The sequence below is a fragment of the Bradysia coprophila genome, unplaced genomic scaffold (assembly GCF_014529535.1).
Source record: "Bradysia coprophila strain Holo2 unplaced genomic scaffold, BU_Bcop_v1 contig_9, whole genome shotgun sequence".
NCBI classification, from domain to species: Eukaryota; Metazoa; Arthropoda; class Insecta; order Diptera; family Sciaridae; genus Bradysia; species Bradysia coprophila.
Genome location: NW_023504017.1, coordinates 1 through 23,971, shown reverse-complemented (window position 1 = coordinate 23,971; position 23,971 = coordinate 1). Strand labels below are relative to the sequence as shown.

The window sequence follows — 23,971 nt, the reverse complement described above, 5'->3', positions numbered from 1 at the left end:
GAAGAGGATAGAAAAAAACATCAAAACAATGACACGTGGGGATGAGATGTATAGTGCTCATTTGTTTGAGGTATATACATAATTAAAGATATCCCCAACGATAGTTATGCCGTTTGCGTTTCAGTTATTTGAATGAAATGAAAATGTTTGTTTGTAGTGCAGGTAATGGAAAATGCAAGAAAAGACGTTGTGCAAAATGACGATGGAAAATGGGAAAATGCCGGCAACAACCATTTAGACCGGTAAAATCAACGCGTTTTTTACAGGAATATTTTATTTTGTTCAATTTTTCCATATTTTCCTAGATTTTCTTTAATTTTCAAAAAAAATATTTTGGGAAGATTTGAAAGAATTTAGGAAATTTCTAGAGAAATTTTACGTTTTTTCTAAACAATAACCGTTCAATTCACGCACTCATCGACTAAGGTTCCATCTGCTGAGTTAAGATCTTTTAATAAAATTATGAATCACAAAGACAATATTATTTATATGATCGTCTAATTTGGGTTTGAAACGAGTTGTCTTTAGAAAATTGTACTTTGTGCGTCAAACTTTCATATTTAATATCACCAGAGTATATCACCGCATTATGGATCAACGTTTTTGACGATCAAAATGTGTTGTAATACTGAAACCAAGTCTCGTATTTATGACAAAATATACAAAATCAACGCACTTCAAGCAAAAGTGCTATTAATGACAGCTGCCAAATATAGTACTATTTTGTATGAAATTTTATCCCCACTCTTTTTACAGTGTAAAATTTTATATGGAGCACTGTCAAGTTTCAGTATCCTATTTAGAGTACCACTTTTGCTTGAAGTGCGTTGAGAAAATTCATTATTTGAACAAGCAAATTGAGCACTGATCTCACTAATTTTTTACGAGAAAACAAATTTTAAATATTCGATTTACGTATAACACATACATGCACGATACACTTACAATGTGGTCATCCCACTGATGGATTATTTCCAAATTTAACAATTTATTGTTTGTTTTTAACAAAAAAAATAGTAAAGTCAATTGAGTTTCTCATAATGTTCGTCATTGATTAACGTAATACTTGTTTATCGTATGGTACGGTGCATATACAGAGAAAAAAAATTGAGAGCGTATAATAACGTTTATCACATACACGCGATGTTCGGCTGTCAAAATTACTTAAATAGAAAAATAATTCAAAAATTACATTTCAGTTCTATGTTGTTGTCTTGTTTTCGCTTATGTGATAAAATAGAGTACACACTTGTTACTATCAGTCTCGGCAAGCCTCGACTTCTTCGTGACAAGTGTGTAATATATATTATCACATACGCGCGGTGTTTGGATGTCAAAATTACTCAACTAGAAGAATAATTCAAAGATTACACTTCAGGTCTATGTTGTTGTCTTGTTTTCCGCTATTAGGCAACGTCAGATTTTCTTAACGCTAAATGCCACACGCTAACGCTAACGCTAAATCCGTACGCTAATGGCAAATGCCGACGATAAAGGCAACATTAACGAGTTAGCCGACGTTTTGATGTAAGATTAAAGAAATCAAATGCAGTGCAATATGAAATAGAATCAATTCGAATTGGAATCAAAAATGGCCGACCATGTATCCATATTTCATAAATAAATTTTTAATTTCAGTAAATTTCTTGCAAATAAAAGGCGAATCTCATATTAATGGACCTTAGAATAATGGCAATGAATTAATTTTTAAATTTCAAACAGCGATTGCTGATATATTCAGAGATGAAAAAGTGCCTGATATTGCTGGCCTCACAGATGTTAAATTTAAAAGCAACATGGCGTCGGCTAACTCGTTAATGTTGCCTTTATCGTCGGCATTTGCCATTAGCGTACGGATTTAGCGTTAGCGTTAGTGTGTGGCATTTAGCGTTAAGAAAATCTGACGTTCTCTAATTTGTAAATTGAGAGCGTATAATAACGTTTATCACATACACGCGATGTTCGGCTGTCAAAATTACTTAAATAGAAAAATAATTCAAAAATTACATTTCAGTTCTATGTTGTTGTCTTGTTTTCGCTTATGTGATAAAATAGAGTACACACTTGTTACTATCAGTCTCGGCAAGCCTCGACTTCTTCGTGACAAGTGTGTAATATATATTATCACATACGCGCGTGTTTGGATGTCAAAATTACTCAACTAGAAGAATAATTCAAAGATTACACTTCAGGTCTGTGTTGTTGTCTTGTTTTCGCTTATGTGATAAAATATACTCTATATCGGCAGGCCTCGACTTCTTCGTGACAAGTGTGTAATATATATTATAGTCCTTCTAGATCTGTTACTTCTTTTGTTTAAAAAATCGTCTATTGCTTCGTTTATTTTAACACACATCTTCCAGTAGATAACAGATTGGTATGATGGACAAATTAAGGTTGTCAAAATATGTAAAATGTCCATGCCGAAATTTTAATATATCTATACGTCAGAGGGTATGTTATGTTAAGAGTGATATCACCAAAACTTGAACCAATTATGGGGAAAATAAATACAATGGTACGGCCATTCGTGCGAGCTATAGCGCGTTGGATTCGTCTTTCAATTCTAAGAAGTAGATATCTTTTGTTTTTTCTGTTAGTTTCCCATTTTTGGAGTGAACACGTGAAAATTGATAGCATGTCAAAGGGTAGGAAAAGCACTTTTATAGGATTAACTCGAGATAGACGAATTCTTAAAAGTTGAAATGTTGTGCGAGTCGATCATGAAAAGATCTATCATTAGAGTATAGGCTCGCATCGGTACCACTGCACGTTCGGGAGTAAACAATGAACGTATGGTCAATTTTCGCACAGTACTGCTGGTCTAACAGAATTTATCCGCGAAACCGACTATGGGGTGTTGAAGCTGGACACACTCACTATCATCCCATATAAAGCTCAGATAAATTGCGTTGCAAGCAAGAAAGTTGCACGAAGTAAAAAGGTCACCAAGTGGACCAAATTCTTTTCATAATTTCGAGTTCAACGGACGGCGTAAACGTCTGATTGTGATCAAGAATTACCCTAAAGTTATGCTACTCGCTTTTAGTGATCATATAATGAGTCACGAACGAACAATGCTATTCTTTGTGTACACTCACACACACATTACAAATGATAGGCGAAATTTTTGAGTTTTTGAAGAAAATGCTTCATTTTCAGACAATTCTTCGCTTTTTAAGTGTTTGAAGAGTATATATTGGTTAGGAAATGTAAATCTTTAAATTCTGATAGAATTTTAACGCAGTTGGCTGGACTCTGAACAAATCAATTTGATCGTTATGATTTGAATTTGAAAAACTGTAATCTTAAATTTTGAGTTTGTCACTGGCTATTTAGAGAGCGACGTATAGTGTCAAAATTGATAGAATTCTTTTGTTCTAATGTCAATTTTGAGACTAACTATATGTCGCCCATACGTCGCTCTCTAAATGGCCAGTCAGGTTCTTTTAAATTTGCTTGTTGTTACGTTTTACGGATATCGAAGAATTTCATGCCGGCGGCATTCACAAATGATTCACAAAATGATTTTTCCCTTTTACAAAATGTCATAAAATGACACATTGTGAATGACACCGGCGCGAAATTCCTAGAAGCCCTTGTCATGCAAACATCTATTTTATCTCTGGGCGAAAAAAAATCACCCCGTCATACAGTGATTTTAATTTTTCAGATTCCAATACTAACGAACAAAATTGATTTGTTCAGTTCCCAGCCAGCTTCGTTAAAAAATTCTTTCATTTGACAGTATACTGACAATGTACTTAAACCTCACATCACCAGTAGAGATTTGCATGTAACAGCAAATTTGAAAATAAAAATAAATAAACAATTTGCTTGTGCAAAGTGCTAAGAGTGCATGTGTAGTACTGTAGTATGCATTTTTTTTTTTTTTTGAATGACGCAAATGCTTATTGAGAGTCTTTTATAGTCAACTAGTAGTGATTAGCTTTCGGTGTGTGATGAGTGCAACGTTCTTTTACGTTTTTTTGATACCAACATTGAAAAATGATACTTTCGCCCCGCATATGAGGGGCGAAAGTAAAAAAATGCATCCCACGGGGAGAAAGTACTTAACGAAGAGCGAACGCAACTGAACGAACAGCGAAAGTGACTGACGTCACAGAAAATGAGAGAAATGAGTCGAGTTGTCAACAAAATCCGCTCATATTATGCAGAATACTTTGATCAAAATTGTAAAACACTGTGCGCCAGTGTTCTTATTGAAATTAGCATACAAAGTTGATACTTTTTGTTACTGAATGATTTGTTAGTTATATCTTAATTTTTGTGTGTGTTATTGTTGTGATGGCTAAATTATTAAATTTTTCATATACCAGGGGCTGCCGCCCCCTGGACCCCGCATTTTCTGGCTAAATGCCTTTTTATTTCAACATTTTGTTGCGATGTTTGCGATACGTATCAATTTTCAATGTTGGTATCAAAAAAAATAGTATGAACGACTCGGGGCAAAAGTAAAAAAATTCAACCTGTGCGATTAGAGCCCTTGCCTTCGGCGCGGGCTCCAACTCTCGCACACGGTTGAATTTTTTTACTTTCGCCCCTTGTCATTCAATGTACTATTTATTTGTCTTGTATAGTTTCACTTCTGAAACTTACAAGACAAAAAGGCAAATTTGGTACGCACCTGTAGAGTGCGGACAAACAAACGCTGGAGTGATTTATGATGGTGAGTAATTTTTCTACAAAAATTTACGAAGTACATTGTTGTCCTTGATGTAAATCATTTCTATAGTGTTGTCTCCCTCTTTTGTGACAATAAAATTTATTTTTTTAATTGTAGTTCCCAAAACGGTGATTACTCCGCACACCGTTTATAATCAAGGATTACCTTCTTGGTATCCACGAATACAACGACCACCAACAGGTAGATTACTCAAGTCAGTCATTAAAAATACATTCGATGTCATTAAAAATTGACCCGATTCACAGATACAATTCTTGCCAGCCCTATCGATCCAAACACATTGAGACGTTGTCAACCTGATCAATTTCAATGTTCATCGCCACTACAATGCTTTGAATCTACAGCGCATTGTGATGGTATAGTCCACTGCGTTGACGGAAGCGACGAAGCAGATTGTACATGCACTGAAAAAATTGATCGAAGTAGGATCTGTGACAATTATATCGATTGTCCAGATGGCAGTGATGAAGTTGGATGCTTCGGATGTGAACATAATTTATACTCATGTCATTATAACGAGGAAGAATTCATGAACAACTCCGGTCAGTCGATGTGTTACACTGACGCTGAGATATGCGACGGAATGCGACATTGTTCTAACGGGAAAGACGAAAGCCAGTGTCTATTGTTGGTATCAAAAATAACATCAAAACCAGAACCATTCGTGAGAAGCACCGATGGATATCTATACATAAATTACGAAAACGAATGGTATCCGGTGTGTGTGGACCTATTCAACTGGACAAGTGAAGTTTGTCTAAATGAGCAGGGCTTTGAGTTAAGGTGAGCATTAATTTTCTATTGACTGACTTCGTCATCATTAAAGAATCAGAATCAATAGCAAAAATAGCGAAAAATTCGGTTGAAAACAGGTTTCAAAGGGTATCGGGGAATCTGGCTCATGGTGTCAAAAGATCGAACTACGTAAAAGGCGAACTCGCACACGCAAGTTTATTGCTGAAAACCTTTTTTAGCCATCTCATCGACTTAATGACTCATTTTACAAAATTTTGGTATTGAAAAATTGTGTGCGAGCTCACCTTTTACGTACTTGAAAAATGCGTTGTTTTAGCACCGTGTGCCAGATTACCCTACGCCGTTATAACGAGCCATCAGAACAGTCGGAGCATTTGCTGCGACTGAGCCCCGTACGAACTCGTATATCTAATAGGGTGGCTCGTATTTCATTTGTTTTTATTTTAAAAGGCCTGGCCCCAGGCTGTACTCAGAATTGACCAAGGAATCCGAAACAGCAAATTTTTTTTTTTTTTAAATACATTTTTCCCTTGCCTCTAGGCTGATTTTTGGGTAGTAGCATGAAATTGCACACAATGTTGACAGATATCTCGGGCAGTTGGGAACAGAAGACATTGCTGCTAACTGTAGTGAATAGCTGAGGAGTCCAGCTATGAAATACCATAAGAACGTTGTTTTCTTCGCCTTCACTCGGGCAGGGTAACTCTGTCAGTGTTCCCAACTAAGACTTTTCAACCAAAAATTTCAAATGTATTTGCAAACAAAATCGGCAAATGACGACATAATGCATCGTGTGAGGTATTCAGAACAGGTCATCTCATATAGAATCCATTGCAGAGAAGTTTTTTGATTACAAGTTGAAAAAACTCACAGGAGCTTTGTTTTTGAAGCCCAAAGTTGGCAATTTTTGTTAGAATGAAAAAGTTAAATGAACAAAATCGACGAATTTACGTTTATTTGCTCAGAAAATTGTTATTAGGGTGAATAGTATAAAACTATCAATTTCACCAGATTAGAACCTTTTTTGTTCATTTAACTTTTTCATTCTAACAAAAAATTGCCAACTTTGGGCTTCAAAAACAAAGCTCCTGTGAGTTTTTCAACTTGTTTTCAAAAAACGTCTCTGCAATGGATTCTCTATGAGATACCTGTTCAGACATACCTCACACGATGTATTATGTCGTGATTGCCGATTTGTTTGCCAAATAAAGTTGAAATTTTTGGTCGAAAAGTCTTAGTTGGAACACTGACAGACAGAGCCGGATTAACCCATTGGCAAAGTGGGCCCGCCCAGGGCGCTGGGAAAATAGGGGCGCTGAGAAATTAAATTTTTTCGACAGTGTAATCATTTCACGTTCAACATAAGTCATGCACAAATCAATGTCGATTAAAAAAAATTCGCCGCTCGCTGCGCTTGCGTCTGTACATTACATTCTTGGGGGTAAATGTGAGCTACAAAGAAATGCATATATACATCTAACGATATTTTTGAATAATACACGCAAATCGACTAACCCAAGGCTGTTCGTATTTGGTTATTTAAAGCGTTTTATGATGGTCCTGCTTTTAGAAAAGTTGGACTTTGAGGCTTCTGGCTGAAGACACTATAAATAATTTTCAAATTAATGACCATTCCATTGATGGAAAGCTTTTAGCTCATGAGGAATTTTCGAAAATTTTGAAAATTCCTCATGAGCTGAAACCTGCTCATGATCGCCGCACAACGGGAGTTTGGAACAAATAAAGCAGCTGGAAAAGCTGCAGAACAAATCCGTTTCCGCCCATTGGAAAATTGTTCATGGCATATATTCGCGATTTTTTTTGTCGAAATCCAAGGCCAACTACCGAAATTTCAAGATCTAACACTTTCAGAGTGAAGACAAAGGATCATTCTAGTGCCCTAAAACTTCAATACATTTGGGATCCCGAGTCCTAGATCCTTGAAATTGCTTCAACGCAAAGTCGTTTTTTCCGAATCATGACCTTACCAAGTAGAGGTAAAATCTCGCAATATAATGAAACTGTAACAGTATCACAAATATTGTGTCAAAAATTTACGTTTTTTTCTTGGTTTTTCCTCACCAACGCGTTCATGTTCTAACGATCTTCCAAGGGAAGATACTGCTTGCTCCGTATCTTGAGGACATTTTCATCATCGTGAGAATAATGAGAGGACATTTGAGTGTAAATTGAAAGAACACCTGAATGAAACTATAGAATTGTGATGTAAATTTGAATTCTAATGTTCATTTTCAATGGCTGTGATTATGGAACTTTGTATTTGAAAATAGCTATTTGCTAAATAAATTTGTTTGACAAGTTGTTTGATTTGATTTGTTCTTCAAGAAGAATTTCACGAAAAAATTGTTTCGGATTCATTATACAAACTTCAAACTTAAAATAACGAAAAATACGAGCGAAACCTTTTATAACTTTACTTGATTTTGTTTGTGGGAAAGTTTTGCGAATTAATCACGAAAACTCGGGTTATTATCATATATCTCTCATTCATATATGGTTATATGTTATCATAAGCTTGCCACCTAGCCTCGCTCGCCGTCTCTAACTACACATTACTTAGAAAATAATATTCTTGAGGAAATGTTGAAAACATTTTATTTGATATGGTTGACAATGTAGGAAACAATTTCTTTAATAAATTTTTCATGCGGCGCTGCAAGGCTCGTTGCCCAGGGCGCTGTAAATGCTAATCTGGCCCTGCTGACAGAGTTACCCTGCCCGAGTGAAGGCGAAGAACAACAACGTTCTTATGGTATTTCATAGCTGGACTCCTCAGCTATTCACTACAGTTAGCAGCAATGTCTTCTGTTCCCAACTGCCCGAGATATCTGTCAACATTGTGTGCAATTTCATGCTACTACCCCAAAAATCAGCCTAGAGGCAAGGGAAAAATGAATTAAAAAAAAAAAATTTTGCTGTTTCGGATTCCTTGGTCAATTCTGAGTACAGCCTGGGGCCAGGCCTTTTAAAATAAAAACAAAATGAAAATACAACCCACCCTAATATCTATTGCGTATGCGTATGTGACCCTAGCGCGTCTGTCGCCCTACTTTTACCCCGAAAAATGCAGACTAGCACATCTCTAACTCTCATCAAAACTGATCGCTAAAATCCTGATCATTGGTTCTCACAACACTTACTTCATGATTGATTTGGTATCTATTCAAAGCAATTTTGTTTGGCAGTAATGACCCAACTACTTCGTACGAGCAGTCCAACTATAAAGGCAAATACATAACGAGTGTAAGACTGTTGAGTGGCGTTAAAAAACAAATAGTTGACAATTGTTCTATACCCGGAGTGGAATCTGCCAATGCTATTCTCCGTGTAAAATGTCCTTATGTCTGTGGGAAAACGTTCCATATCGAAAATAACATTCACCGAAACATGAGAATTGCCGGTGGCAAAGAAGCAACATCTGGTTCACATCCTTGGCTCGTGAGTTTACACCTGAATGGAACGTTCGTGTGTGGAGGTAGTATCATCGAACAAAAATGGGTAATAATCGATTCACCTCACCTTACTCAGTAATATTGAGTAAAAATGAATTGTCCTCTAATAATTTTTCAGATCTTAACAGCAGCTCATTGCTTGTTAGTGAATATGAAAAGGAATGTAGGGCAATATGATTATGTGGACATAAGAGCGGGAATTCTTCGTCAAAATAGCTTCTCAGCGCATGAGCAAGCTGTCCGCGTTATGAAAGTCTACATACATAGTGGCTTCGATTTGAAAAGTAATTTTTTTGAAGTATATTTGCCATGACATTTTTTAGTTACAATTTTCCTTTCACAGCCCTTGGAAGTGATATCGCTCTCTTAGAACTCGCTAAACCGTTACGATACAATCGTTGGGTTCGCCCTATTTGCTTGCCAACACAAGGAATGATCATCAACGATAGCGTTCATGATTTGACAAAGAATTATGAAAACATGACTTGTTTAGCAGTAAGACTTTTTCGACTATGTATTTGTCACGTTAATTGTGTTCTGTTTCGTAGGCGGGCTGGGGCTCATTTACGTATCGAGGACAAATTCCAGTTGACAATGCTAATGAAGTACAATTGTCAATAGTCCGAGTTTGCGATCCAACCAATCCTACTGTTTTTTGCGCTGGATACACGAGAGGTGGATTTGACACCTGCTACGGTACGTACATGTGCTATCGTACATTCTTGCAGACGAAAATTTCGATAGAAAAAATATTCATTGATTGCAGGTGATTCCGGTGGACCATTTGTATGTACGAGTGACACAAATCGCACAAATTATTTCTTGGCCGGTATCACCAGTTACGGCTACAACCCTACTTTATCAGACAAAGAAATGGTGCGATGTGGAGAGCCAGATTCTTATACGGCTTTCACGCGAATGACAATGTTCAGTACGTATATAGACGAAATAAAAATGTATGCAAGTGGTTCAGTGGCTTTACGTGGCAAGTGCCCGGGAAGACGATGCAGGTCCAATAGACGATGCGTTCGAGCACTTGATGGCATAGTCGACTGTCTAGCGGGTGAAGATGAAAGAAATTAACTTGAGCAAAGAAAAACAATCGAGGTTGTTGAATGTTGTGCTTACTTTTTTCTTAATAGATTTTCTCTGTAAACTACAGCTCACTATATTATTTTCCCTTTCTTAACGAGAGCATTTTTTATGAAGTCAGTATCGTCAAGGAAGATCACAATTCGAACCGATTACCTTTACGCAATGAATAATAAATCGGACACAATGTATAATTTCCATAAAGTTGATCCTCTCTGGACTAGTACTCACCAGGTACTACTACATTCATATCGACGTCCGAACCATACCATCCAATATCATTCAATCTGGAACCAATGCATCTTACCTCAGCTTCAAGATTCAGCTTTTTGCATCCGTCTATCAATTTCTCTGCAATGTCGTAGTATAAGTCCTCATTAGTTTGTAGCTTACAATCTTCTAAATATTACAAGACCTTTTGGAATATTTTCATTTCGGGATCCTGGGCTAGTCTATCAAGATTATTTCAGAATTCCTAGGGGAGTAAATGCAAAAGTTTTTCACACAAATTTTCGAAATCGGAAGGAAGCACTGATCCCACGAAGGCAAATTAACAATAAAAAATTCATCGATGATTGTGTGGCCAGTAGTCGATCGAAAACCAAAACACGCACTTTTCCACAGCACTGCCCCTAGCATGAACACTGAATTGACAAGTGTTAAATTTGGAACAACGAAAACCAGTCGTCTATCGCATCTATCTTCACAAAAGAAACGCAGTGCCTACTGGACTGTCCGTTCCAAGGCCATACGAATTGTCAAATTACTGTAAAATTTCATCCATAGAGACATCAATATTTATAGAGTGTTATGATGAAAGAGAAAGAAATATTTTGACAAGTACCCCTAGACAACTTATAATAGACTGGTCTTCGGTCCTCTCGCTCTCCACGTAACATGTGGAAAGAGAAAGCAATATTTTGACAAGTACCCCAAGGCAAGTTATAATTAACGGTCCTATCGCTCTGATTATAAGAGTCTATATGAAAACCGATCTCTGTGGATGAAATCGTGTTCCTTCGGCTAGTGAAAATTCATGTTTACAGTTACTTGGAAGAAACCTATAGGAGGTTTTAATTAAAGAAGAATAATTTCCAACGCAGTTCGAATGTGTTTTGAGCGGATCAACTAATATTCTGTACTATTTTATGGTTCAAATTCCAAAAACTATAATGAATCATCAGCTGCTTTGAATAAATCTTTTCAGCTGGGAAAGAATAGATGCGCTGTCAGTTTGACATTTCACTATCTCAGTGCTCCATATTATTCTCAGTGCTCCATATTTTAATACATACGTTTACTAGAGGGAACAACTAAATCTCAATATTTTCATTAAAATTAATTACTCCACTCGACATTCTAAACAATCACTCGCAAATCTCTTACTATTAAACCGAATTAGTCGATTGACACCTATTGCTGTGCTCTGCAACATCGTTTTATGTTTTGTTTATGTTGTGATAATGCTTGGCCTTGATGGTTTTAAGTGATACAAAAGTTTTACGAATATTATGTGCTTTTCTATTAGCCAGTTTCATGCAAAACACCGAGATACATTAAGTCGACCCCTATGTCGTCAGATCAACAATTGAATGTGCACATTTCCGGTGGTAATGATTTGTGTCACAGCGAGCAGAACAACGACAGTCAATACCACGAAAAATGTTCAGTGGACAACGTTATCAATGCCAGCGTATTGGAAAATAAGGCGGTTATGAGTCGTAATGACACAAATGGAGGGAGTGGACAGAATTTGGAAGCGAATCCAAATCATGAACACTCTGCCATCGCAGAGAATGTAAATGTTCCCAGTTATTTAGAAGAGATAGTGAGTGAAAGCGGAGTCGTTCAATCACATGATAAGCTCCCACTTACAGACAACGGTAAAGTTGTGACTGACGAGCCGGACAATGTTCTTTGTAATTTAAAAAATGGATACGAGAACGCTCCCTCCTCTTTGATAGACGAAGTCATACCAATTCCAGCAAATGAAGAGAAAGTCCTTACCGCTGATTCACAAGTTAGAAGTGAAGGAACACTACAAACCAACAATTTAGATCGACCAACGGATCCGCAGGCCGAGAATCCAAGTGACAAAAATTTGAGTCTGTGCACAAAGAAAGAAGACGGACATTCATGTGTACAGCAGGAAAATACCGAATCAATTGATGACCTACCAGTTACTGAATGCCATACAAATGATCGACCTGTAGGATTTACAAATACACATAACGCAGGTGACGAAGAATTCGAAGAGAACGATGTTGATAATGATGATGCATCCAATGACGATGATGACAATTTTTCCAATGAACACGACTCCAATGAAGAATGCAGTGACGTTGAGCACTCCGACCGTACGACCGAAGTGGAAAATGATGAATACATTTTGGACACAGTTTTGAGGAAGCCACGCAAAGAACGGCGACGAATTGTTTCGGTGAATGATGACAGTGATCCGGAAGTGGACATGGAACGAGAACGACTGTTGGAATCTCCAACAATGGATGAAAATCAATTGAGTGACATTGAGGTTGAAGAAGACATTGTGCATCTGATACAAAATGAAAAGCCCGGACCGAAATCTAAGAAATTCAGCACCCAAAAGTTGAAGGAATTGCAAGCACGGGAATTACTTCGCAATGCTGTCGTCATTCCGTCGTCCAGTAAGAAGAAAAAGTGTCGAGTCATTGATAGTGAGGATGAAGAAGAGCCTTTGCCATATAGTGTGGACGTCGACGATATCGGACTTCCAGACGCAGTGGAAGATAACGAAAACGAGAACGATGCACTGGCGGGCTGCAGCATTTTACTGAATGACTTAAATGACTTCGACAAACCCGATATCTCAATCGAAAACTTAATGCAAAATTGTTCTCCAGATGTTAATCACGTGAACGAAGATACCATAAAATCAGAGGCTAAAGACGACAATACACCGGTCGAGTCGCAATGTATCCCCGATATCAAATGTGAAAGTTCAAGAGAAGTAAAAAACCAATCAACAGAAGTTGTGACTACTCTGAAAGAGGAGGTGGTTGACGGGACAGAAAATGAAACAGGAGCCTTGTGTGATTCTGGGAACAGTACAGACAGTACCAATCAGCAAAATAAAGGAGAAATCGAAAGTAACTCCGCGAAAATAGATTTCCCGCCATTTTCTTCATCAACAAGCAGCGACACTGAGGATGAATTTATTCCAAACGAAGTTTACTTTGGAACGCCGGACCATAAGAAGAAGAGAAGGTATGTAACGATTTATGTCTTTATGAACAACAAAAGCAAATGAAAATATCATTCCAGTTCGCGAGGAAAAAGCCAACGGGCTAGAGGCCGAGCAGCACAATCTTCAACGCGAGAAGTGAAAACTGTCCAAAATTTATCGCGGCCATCAAACAGAGGTCGTATAGATGGCCGGCCGTCGAGACGAGAAAATTTCATCGACAACCGGCGGTAATTCTTAAAAACAGAAATGAAGTGCTGCGTAACTCACTCGCTTGTGTTCGATTCTAGAATTTCCTCCACATCTGGATCGGTTTCTGGGATGTCGTCGGACTCCGAAGATGAGCATCGAGGTTCGAAGGCGCGTAGAAAACCCGCAACAATAACCATAGTCAAACAGTCTTCGCAGTTATACCACAAAGCCAGCCTTCCAGTTCGACCCATTCCGAGACAACATCAGATTCAACAAATTAAACGACAAAACGAGCGGAAACGCGATCGCTTTTACGACAAATCACAAGATATTCCCAATTCTGTTTATTTCGGCGATGTGGATGTACCATTACATGTGCTGCATTCGTATAAAACCCTAAAAATTAAAAACCCTAAACCAAACATTACTACCAAAAATAAATTCCTCAATTTTCCAAAATGGCCGACAAGCCTTTTTATAAATGTTCCTCATTTCTCACTGAAATCTTTTTTTTGTGATATTGAGTCGTCATTGAACTTAGAAAATGTTGAAATTTACGAATATGTTCATGTCAAATACTTTTACGAACCGCAAATACCCGATTCCCGAAACTTTCAGGGTGCCCCTCGTACGTCACGAGAACGGAAAAGTTGAAAAGTCGAGTTTTCGCGTGAAGTTTGTCAATTGGTTAAATGAACGGTTTTCGGTAAAAATATTGGTTACACAGTTACGATGTGATTTCTCAGATTAAATCATTGCCAGCTCGATTTCTAAGCCTTGTGGTCACATTGTAAGCATCTCCAAACACAGACCACGGTATTGATCCTATGAGATTCTTATAGTGCAATGCAACTGCTAATTGGTGCTAGATTCAAGATTTATTTATATTTGCCTGATCTTGAGAACGGTGCGGCGATGAATTAAGATAGATTGAAGTACAAGCAACAGGAAAAACGAATTAATTTTTTATGATGTTTCATTGTGAACTTTTAAACTTTTACAAATCACAAATTCACCACAAAGGAAAAATCATTTCATTTTTAATGAAGTAAATACAGTGTATAGAGTACACACAGAGTTACACAAACAAACACAAAGCTTAAAAGTTTTCTTGATTTCAAATTTGCTAAACCAGCAGATGTTTGAATTTCGCCATGAATTTTTGATCATTTAATGACAAATTAGAAGCAAGCAATAGGTTAGTCCTTTCTCAACAAGAGACTCATGGAAAATTAAATAAAATTGGTTTGAGTTACCGTCAGCGTATGTGTTATGCTGTAATAGTATTTTTCGTCACAAGTGACGAAAAGTAGAATTTTTCAGGACTAGTCTTAAGCTTAAGGATCATAATGAGACGAAAAACAAAACAAAAACAAAAACGAATCCGAGTAGGACAAGCTTAAGACATGTCCTGAAAAAATTCTGCTTTCGTCACGAGTCACGAACTACGTTTTCTGTGCCGTAAGGATCATAATGAGACTATATTTTCAATATTTTCAATATAGAAGCGTTGAAATTTATAGTTCGATTCATTTGTTCACGTCGCACTTAATAGTTATTAATACAGCCGAGTGATAAATGCTTTTTTGGGCACTAGATGTGTAGATTGTCACTCGGGGCCGCAGGCCGAGTGTGACAATACACATTGTGTGCCTAAAATAGCATTTATCATCGAGTTGTACACAACGTTTTCCTACTTTTCGTCACTTGTTGCGAAATAAACATTATGCACCTGTGTCCAAATGTTTATCGGCACATATGTTCAAACGCTTATTTTGACGATTTGGATTATAATCCACGCCTTAGGATCACAATCACCAACTCGTCAAAATAAACATTTGGACACAGGTGCATAATATTTATTATCACATACGCGCGGTGTTCGGATGTCAAAATTACTTAACTAGAAGAATAATTAAAAAATTACACTTCAGGTCTATGTTGTTGTCTCGTTTCCGCTTATGTGATAAAATAGAGTACACACTTGTCACGAAGCAGTCGAGGCTTGCCGAGTAATATATAATATTTTTATTATACCTTCTAGGGAGTTTCATTTTACGCTTAATTTTCCTTATTTATAAATAATAAAAAAAAATCAGCGACCCCAGCGAGAATCGAATCTCGATTCTCTGAGTAGAAAGCAGAAATGCACTGACTTTTCTACACTTCTGATAGACGTAAACGTTATGGTGTAGTATTGCGAGCGTAGCAGTCGGGTGCTATGTTTAGTATATAAGAAAGAAGAGAAACTAGAACGCATTGAAATTGAAAACATCAAATTAGGATATATAAAAAATGCCCAAAGTCAAATTGAAATTGCAAATTTGTTTTGGAGAAAAAAAAAGAAAAAAAAATGAATATTCACTAGATTTGCGATACGGTTGAAACTTTGTCACTGTCAAGTGTCTCCTGCAATTATCTTTCCTTTTTTTCACATTTTATTTTAGGGAATTTTACAGTCAGAAGCAGTGAAATTTCAGCACGAATTTGCTTCAGCTGTTGTTCAGCTGATCCACACATGCAATCAAAACGGATAATACCTGTTTATAATTTTACAGTTGCTATACCTGCTATACGTACGCTCCTAAGACCGTATATAATGACGTATAATAGTTATTTATACTACAAGAACTGTAAAGGGTGTTTTATGTTCGAGGAATGGTAAATGGTTCGAGACGAAGTCGAGAATATATTTGCCATTTCGAGAACACAAAACACCCATACAGCTCTTGTAGAATAAAAATTTTTTAGATATTGAGCGCTTAAACACACTTTATTTGACCAAAAACAAATCACATATTCTGTGTGTATATAAACACATCATCTATGTACCTTTACAGTTCAACTATAAAACTTATATACTCGACTATAAAGTTTTTGTGTTGGCTTATGTATTTGATGTTTATACGCGAATCGCAAAGCCTTCTTTATATCGAGGTTTGCTGTCAGATAAAGTGCGTTTTTTAAGCGAGAAATATATATAAACAGTTTTTATTCAAAAACATGGGGTAAAGTAACTGTGGATTTACATAGCAACGTAAAAGTGACAGATGCAAAAATTTTCTCATACGGCAACTCGAAATTTCATTCATAATTTTAATTTTATGAATGAAATTTCGGGTTGCAGTATTTAAAAAACATTGCATCTGTCACTTTTACGTTGCTATGTAAATCCACAGTAACTTTACTTCACGGTGGCAAAACTTTACCTCAAGTTTTGAATAAAATACCTGGAATACTTGGCAATGGGGTAAATGATGGAAATGGTACTTCTTGTGTGTTTTAAACAAGAAGTATATCATTTCCATCATTTGCCCAATTGGAAGTAATGTATGGTTAATGTATTGGTTGTGTGGATCAGCTGATCAACTGAAGGAAAATTTTGTTGAAATTTCACTAAAAAAAAGTAATTTTTTGAGAACGTAATCATCATCCTGAATATGTTTTTAAAGAAAAAGTTTCCGAAAATAAAATCGAGACTTTGCGAGCATCTACCAAACCGGAATTACTGGTGTTAGTTCTTGATGTTTTAGGCCTCATACAGCGAACTATTGAGTTATTTTCATTCCAAGTGGCGACTTGTTTCGTTTAACTTCGTTATATTAATAAACTTAGAATTTTCACTAATCACGGCAACTGTTCATATCATTTTTTAAAATGTTGAAGAGTTTGAAACAGCCAATGGTATTTTTTGGTATTTCAACAATACATCGTCCTTACTAACGATCTACGATTCACAGAAGAAATATGTAATTTCCAAATTCCATACGTTGTTTCACAGCGCCATAATCTTGCCCTTCACGGGGCAGCTTATAGTTCAAATATAATAGCAAAGCCCCATGAACGACCGTACTATAGCAAACTTTATTGGTTGTTCACTCACATAAATTCACAGATAAACTGAAAAATCGACACAGATTTGGTATCCTTTTATAAAATACAACTGGCCGGTTAATTTTTTTTATGATAAATGTACCAACAGGAAGCCATCGAGATAAGAACATTTACAATGTTTTAGCCCTGTACGTATGTGGGATATTGGATGTTGTTTTATCGTACGTGTTACTAACAATATTGTATAAGAAAGCCAAAAGTAATGAAACATTGCTTTGTAAGAGAATGTCTTAATGCCAAAAAGAAAAACCTGTCCCTCAGCGCGTGGATAACATCATGGAATAATAAGAGAATTAGAAAGTGATTCAATAATAATTATAAATTTATAGAGACGACAAGTTTTGCTTCGTTTAGATCTTTTCTAGTTCACGCCGTAAGTGCGGTCGAAATTCAAAATATAATTTCATTTTCATACAATGAAGCGTTGAAATGTATTTTTCGGTTCACTTTTTCATCGAATCGTTCACTTAAAATTCAAATTTTAGGCACACTTACGGCGTGAATTGCACCACAAGTCAGGGACAATTTCTGAGAATTTGAAAAATATTTTAGAAAATTAGGAAATTTTTGAGAAATTCGAAAATTTAATTTTTTAAAGATTTAAACACATTTTGAGAAGCCGATCTCTAAAAGAAACCCTCCCTGCCACCTACAAGCGTTGTAAACGACTTTTATCAGGCCCATTTTTTTAGTCGGTATGTTTTCAAATGGTACTAACGCTAAGCCCTTGGTATAAGAATCGCACAAATTAGTGTCTAGTAAACAAGATCTGCAAGATCTTAAAGACGTCTAGATACATTTTTGGGGTAGTTCATAGAGCCTTCTTCTTGATCGAATCTGATTTCCATTGTGTTCCGTGTTAGTCATAATTGAAGCAGATAATTTTGCTTAGTAATCCTGAACGAAAATGATAACATGCCGAATGTTTGAACAGTCATTGCATCCAATTGTTACTCAGAAATTAATTCTTTCAAATTTCATAAATTATAAAGTGATTAAGCAGAATGAATGCGAATATAGTTCGAATATTCGCCATCTCCTCAACGCACTGGCTAGCAAGCCGGCGAGGACTGGAGGAGAATTTCGTTTTGGTTTTTAGGTAGACGACCACTTCTTTGTGACATCAAAAAAAAAACATCTAACGGAAGGCATTGTCGTTCCAGTCAGGGAAATTTTGTTAATAATTTCTTCTGGTAAAACCTTTGGGTTCCTTTTAATATCCAGCACTATTTTACAATGAAAACTAATATTACCAATAAAGAGTGCAGTGCATTCCCAATCATGTGAACCACGTGAACATTTTGTATATTATACTGAGTGCGAGTAGCCACGACTTCGTTTTCTTGTCTTTTCTGGATTTATAACACAATCTCCCCCGACGAATGCAGATAAAAGTTTTATCTCAATGCAGTGCAGCTGCGCGGATATGTGTGTTGGATGGTCAGTACGTTTGACTGGTTATTTTAAGATTATTTTTTATCACATTTTTGAAAGAGAGGAATAGCAATCTTTTAGTTTGAATTTCTTTGGAATTTCATTTCAATTAAATGTGAATATGGATGATTTTGCCAAGATGAATCGTAGCGTCAAAAAATCCTAATCAGCGCTCGATTTATTTAAAACTGATATCAGAGAAGACTAACATGGAACATTGAACACATAATAGTATAAAAAGAGGATAACGCAAAAAACAAGACTTTGCAAGTGATTTTCCATTGTGAAAGTTCGTTTGAAAGACAAGGTTTGAGTTTAAGATTTCTGACCGATGATAATTTCGTCGAAAGAACAGAGAAGAAAACAACACCTAAAAGTCCTTGGAATCTTAGAAGTAACGTAAGTTTAAGTAAAGCTCAGCTTCAACATGTAGAGCCGATTCGATTATGATTACTTATTGTTTTAGCCATGATTATGGTCGGTAACGACGACCGAATGCAAGGGGAAACAATAAACAAAATTTCGTAAACAAATCGTTTCATTGGTTGTCCACACAAGCAATACAAGATCAAGGAATTGATTGCTTCGAACCAGCTAAACAAACATCCATCTTTTATGTGTTGTTTTCGACCCTGTCCTTTGATGAACTTCTGTGGCTGTAATTTCCAAGATATGACTCACACAGCTGGCGCTTAAAAATGCTCATAGCTACAAAATTGGCGACTCCTTGATCACTCCTTGATCACTTCTTTAGAAACCTAGGTCAAAAGCACGCCTTTTTGGTCCTAATGACATAATATACTGAAATATCGTCAATTTCAGATCGAGAATTTCCTTTTTCTAACCATGTGGAAAATAACTGTTTTTGCCTTGGAATGGGTCGATAAAACAATCGCCATTTTTTTTAAACTTACGCTGCTGGTTTTCCTAACTTTTGATTTACAATGTAAAGTAAAGGAAAAATTTCTTTTGTTTTCACCTCTTCGCGCATTGTCATATAATAATGTCACACTCCCATTTTCTTGGATTGATTCATTTTAATTGCTTTTCGTTAAGTGACATGACAACTGTCAAAGTTCACGATCCATCTCTATTCTCTACCCATGTCTGCGATATGTTTAGCTTTGTCAAAACTGTCAAAAATTCGCTAGTGAACTGTACCAACGCACTTCAAGCGAAGTGCGATGACTGTACGCAAAAAGAGCTGAAAATCAAAGAAATTTTCCGTTAACTTGACACTTCTATCTAAATCAGCAGCAAGAAAACTTATCGAATGTCGTACAATGTACATAATTGGGCGCACTTACAGAAACTATTTTAGGGAAATTAAATTACCGAAAATTCCCTAATTTTCCGTCACATTTTATCTGTTTCTCTAAATAAAATAACAGTAAGTAACTGATGCTTTTATGGCTTTTCAGTTGTTTTTTATGCCTTTGAGCTAAATCCGAGGCTAAATCGATTAGATTTTTAATGGTACACATAAGATAAAAACCAGAATTCAGGAATTACCAGGAATTGAAAGGAATTCTACTCTTATCATATAATATGACATTTGAAAGTGTTCGCACCAAAGTGATTGTTAAATGTGATGTAGTGGACTAGGGTGTTTTCAAGGTTTTCCCACACACATGTGATTGAGTTTTTACTTTTAAATTAAATTTAAATTTTACATCGGGGTGATAATCACAACAAAGTTGCCGATTTCAACAATTTTTAGATTTTATGTATGTTAACTGTATAAGAGACTGTATAACTAACTAATGTCTGTAGTCTGTATACTATTAGTATCTATACTACGGACATTAGTGAGGAGTTATACAGTCTTTAATAGTATACTATTCTATGTACCAGAAAATTGTGCTAAGAACTTTTTCACACCGCAGGCGAGATAATAGTCAGTTTCTCCTCTCCGCTGAAACTTGGAATCCCTTGTCAACTTTTCTTCCCTAGATCAACAAATGACTTTTCCAAATGAGAAAAAATTGACCAAATTTCATTTACACCAATCAACCACGTCTTCATATATTTTGGCGCCAAAAGTCGGTAAATGGCCGCTAGAGTTTAATATGCACGGTGAACATTAAAAGAGTAATACTCCAATTCTGCCAAAATATTGTGTTAGGAGAATCACTTCGAAATCATCGTCACGATTCCCACCAATATTCATTAATTATAAATTAAACGAAACATCAATATTTACCCGATATGCCACTACAACCATTTATTTAACTGTACTATCCCAGCTATTTAATCCACCCAACATTATTAAACACCATCACAGCCACACCCCTTTTTATATTTCAAACAACATGCCATACTACGAGTCTTTTACGGCTACGACTATACCTATATGGTGGGGTGACATATATGTATTATGTATATTTACACGGCAAGTCAACCCTGATTTTGTAGGTCAAGTATAAATTATAACATGGAAAATGTATCAATTACTTTCCCTATGACTTTTTAAGACTTTTTTTTTTGTTCTTTGGATGTAGATGAACGCTTATGACATTATGTTGAAGGAAAAAGCAGAATTTTTGTTTTTTGTTTAATGATTTAAATGTAAAATCCAATAAATTGTGCCTTGATACTTTTCAAAGTTATATTAAAACTGATGAACGGCAACAATATCTCCAATTTCCACTTAAATTAACGACAAAACAACAAAATTATTTCTGGTGAAAAAATAAACCAAACTTTCCACAAATTAAAGACACAATTTTTACGCCGATTTCCGATTGTATTTTCCGCACAACGTTTGTTTTACACTCAAGAAAGCTGCATAACATTTCGAAACTTCACCATGTGTATGTGTGTGTGTCTTTAAATATTCGATTGAACAAGCTTCGTCCAAAGCTCTTTTGTCAGAAAAATGTGAAAAGCTTTTTCCGTTGGGAAATGTACTAGATCACCTAATCGATATTCTCAAGCAATGATGGACATTCTTCGACGGTTTCATAGTTGAATTGATAGGCTTAAAATTTTCTTTTTACATTTTTTTCTTATGTTCTTCATTTCAAACAGCAGCAGCCCACATAGGGCAAAACCGCCCTTGGAAATACGCAAGTATAGAAACAAATATATAACTGCCAAAACTGAATGCTGAACGAGGTTCTCGACAGAGGGACAATAATTGATTTTCTGGTATTTTAAGGTGAACTCTGTCTCTATCAGCCCATGTCCTCGAAGAATTATTTTGCACGTGTAACGGACCATTTGTAGGCTCGAGCAATATTGTCCTTCCATTGGCATCAATTGACGTTTATAATCGAACCAACGAAAGGAAACATCACGCCAATAGATGTCAATAGTTAGGGAAGACGCAGGTGAAAATAGGCTATTGTGCTATCACAAAGCAGATGGCCCGGGTTTCTTTGTTGATTTAAAAAAAGTAAAAAACTGATGTTTGTATCGACCTTTCGTGCCACTACACTTCTGATTCGGTTTATATGACATTACCTCTACCCATATGTATACCTTGGTCTGGATGCCAGTATAATTTTTGGAAAGATGGCATGATGGCCCTGTTATCGGTAAACATGTATGTGTGCCCGTGTAATTTTTGGGTGCTGATTAGCATGCCTCTCGAGTTTAATATTAAGTGTATAGAAGGACCTTGGACCGAATAGTAATAGACTGGCCTTTCATATACAAAAATAGCTTCAGTTGTACGTCTACACACTGCCAGTCTATTTCTATTTAGTCTAAGAGAAGGACAGTTTCAACAGTTCAGTATAAAATGGAGAAGTTTCCTTTTTGAAAATTTTATTCTGGTAAAAAAATGATAAATTGAAGTTCTAAGGAGATGCGCAAATTATCGTCGATGTTTGTCGACTCCACCACCATTGTTTCCCGATTTTCGTACGCCCAAAATTTGTGGAATTCAATTAATATTGACACGATCGTGTCGCCTTGCCCACTGAAAATGTGAATGAGTTGCAAATCTAATTTCAAAAACATTTTAGGCTCTGAAAGTCTCACCTGTTGATCAAATCTTTCAACGTAATGCGCAACGGATCGGCCGGTCGACCGATCATGTCAAAAATCTCGTCCTTGACATCTTGGAAATTCACTTTTTCCGCTCGATGTGCCAGAATCTGTTCCTGTATTCCCTTGAAGAAATAGTTCAACGTAAACGACGTCAAGTATCCCTTGTGCTCAAAGTCTAAAATTTCTGCAAAAATCGATGAGCCTTAGTAACTGCGTCAAAAACCAAAAACCGAACGTCGACCTACCAACCTGAACAAGTAATGTAAACTTTGAGGCTCTTGACGATTTTCCAGGCACAGTACGAAATCCAGATACGTTTTGTAGTCCATCTCACCGTCGTATGTATGACATTCGGAGAACACACGATCTAAGAAGACGGATGTCAGAGTTCCACTGCCGTATCTTCAGAAGAAACGAGTGAAAAATTACGATGGATATGTCGTCCCAGAAACATACGAAGCAGAACTTACCCGGAAAGTTCCGATTTGCTAAGCATACCGTTATGGTCCTTGTCCAAATTCAAATAATGTCCGTACACACTCAACGCTGACGGTGCTGAGAACCAGTTCAATTCTTGTGAATCCTTTGGCGACTCATCATCCCGTAACTATATTTCGTGTGGAAATGATTCCCATTAAACCGAATCGATCGATTCACAACTCTGTGTCACTCACCTCCAGCAAATCATCGAGGAAACTGCACGATAAGATGTCTCGAATGCGAATTTTGCCGGTTCGCAGCGGATCCAGGAAAAAGAAAAATTTTCGAACGGCCGTGCACACATAGAAACTGTGAAACGACCGTTCTAGTCCTTCCAGTTGTGGCAGTGTGGGAATCAGTTCCATAATGTACGATTCCATGTCCTTCGGTTGTATGGATTGCGTGTTTAGCAGAGCCGGGTTAGAATTGAATCTTGTTCACTTACCGATTCCCTAAGGTATCCTTGTCCAGTGTAGTCGTACAACGAAAGGCCAATTCGAGTTTGTTGTAGCCAGACCTTCCTCATGGTATAGTTGAACAACGACATGATGCTGACGCGTCCTGGAAATCCACTAACTGATTGAAGCTTAGCGAACACTGAAGCGGTCAGATAACGCCTAGGAAGACATAGAATCAGAAAAAATGGTAACGTTCCCACACTCGTCGCTGACCACTTGCACTTATCTCCGGCAATTCTTATGACGTTCAAGTAATCATCGTAGC

At 36.7% G+C, this 23,971-nt stretch overlaps 3 protein-coding genes across 3 annotated transcripts; 2 read left to right on the top strand and 1 right to left on the bottom strand.

Annotated features, from left to right (window-relative positions):
- The first annotated feature begins 4,529 nt into the window (after positions 1-4,529).
- LOC119084732 (serine protease nudel-like) lies at positions 4,530-10,098 on the top strand. The gene is made up of 8 exons (XM_037194804.1): positions 4,530-4,690; positions 4,805-4,888; positions 4,954-5,491; positions 8,671-8,983; positions 9,056-9,221; positions 9,281-9,432; positions 9,486-9,633; positions 9,704-10,098. The coding sequence occupies exons 1-8, from the start codon at positions 4,576-4,578 to the stop codon at positions 10,018-10,020; spliced, it is 1,833 nt and encodes a 610-aa protein (XP_037050699.1). The 5' UTR covers positions 4,530-4,575; the 3' UTR covers positions 10,021-10,098.
- Positions 10,099-11,275: 1,177 nt separating this feature from the next.
- Positions 11,276-14,550, top strand: LOC119084730 (dentin sialophosphoprotein-like). The gene is made up of 3 exons (XM_037194802.1): positions 11,276-13,275; positions 13,333-13,482; positions 13,543-14,550. The coding sequence occupies exons 1-3, from the start codon at positions 11,600-11,602 to the stop codon at positions 14,096-14,098; spliced, it is 2,382 nt and encodes a 793-aa protein (XP_037050697.1). The 5' UTR covers positions 11,276-11,599; the 3' UTR covers positions 14,099-14,550.
- A 7,993-nt stretch (positions 14,551-22,543) lies between these two features.
- LOC119084731 (serine/threonine-protein phosphatase 2A regulatory subunit B'' subunit gamma-like) lies at positions 22,544-23,966 on the bottom strand (the record flags this gene model as incomplete). The annotated part of the gene is made up of 7 exons (XM_037194803.1): positions 22,544-22,697; positions 22,760-22,943; positions 23,010-23,170; positions 23,239-23,375; positions 23,443-23,631; positions 23,694-23,865; positions 23,923-23,966. Coding segments are annotated over 7 exons (1,041 nt in total), but the record flags the coding sequence as incomplete, so codon positions are not given.
- Positions 23,967-23,971: the final 5 nt, after the last annotated feature.

Excerpts from the sequence above, each read along its gene's own strand:
- LOC119084732 (XM_037194804.1), top strand. The coding sequence starts at position 4,576 with ATGTACTATTTATTTGTCTTGTATAGTTTCACTTCTGAAACTTACAAG. Across the intron at positions 4,691-4,804 it reads CGCTGGAGTGATTTATGATG|TTCCCAAAACGGTGATTACT; the intron begins GTGAGTAATTTT and ends TTTTAATTGTAG. Across the intron at positions 8,984-9,055 it reads GTATCATCGAACAAAAATGG|ATCTTAACAGCAGCTCATTG; the intron begins GTAATAATCGAT and ends ATAATTTTTCAG.
- LOC119084730 (XM_037194802.1), top strand. The coding sequence starts at position 11,600 with ATGTCGTCAGATCAACAATTGAATGTGCACATTTCCGGTGGTAATGAT. Across the intron at positions 13,276-13,332 it reads GACCATAAGAAGAAGAGAAG|TTCGCGAGGAAAAAGCCAAC; the intron begins GTATGTAACGAT and ends ATATCATTCCAG. Across the intron at positions 13,483-13,542 it reads AATTTCATCGACAACCGGCG|AATTTCCTCCACATCTGGAT; the intron begins GTAATTCTTAAA and ends GTTCGATTCTAG.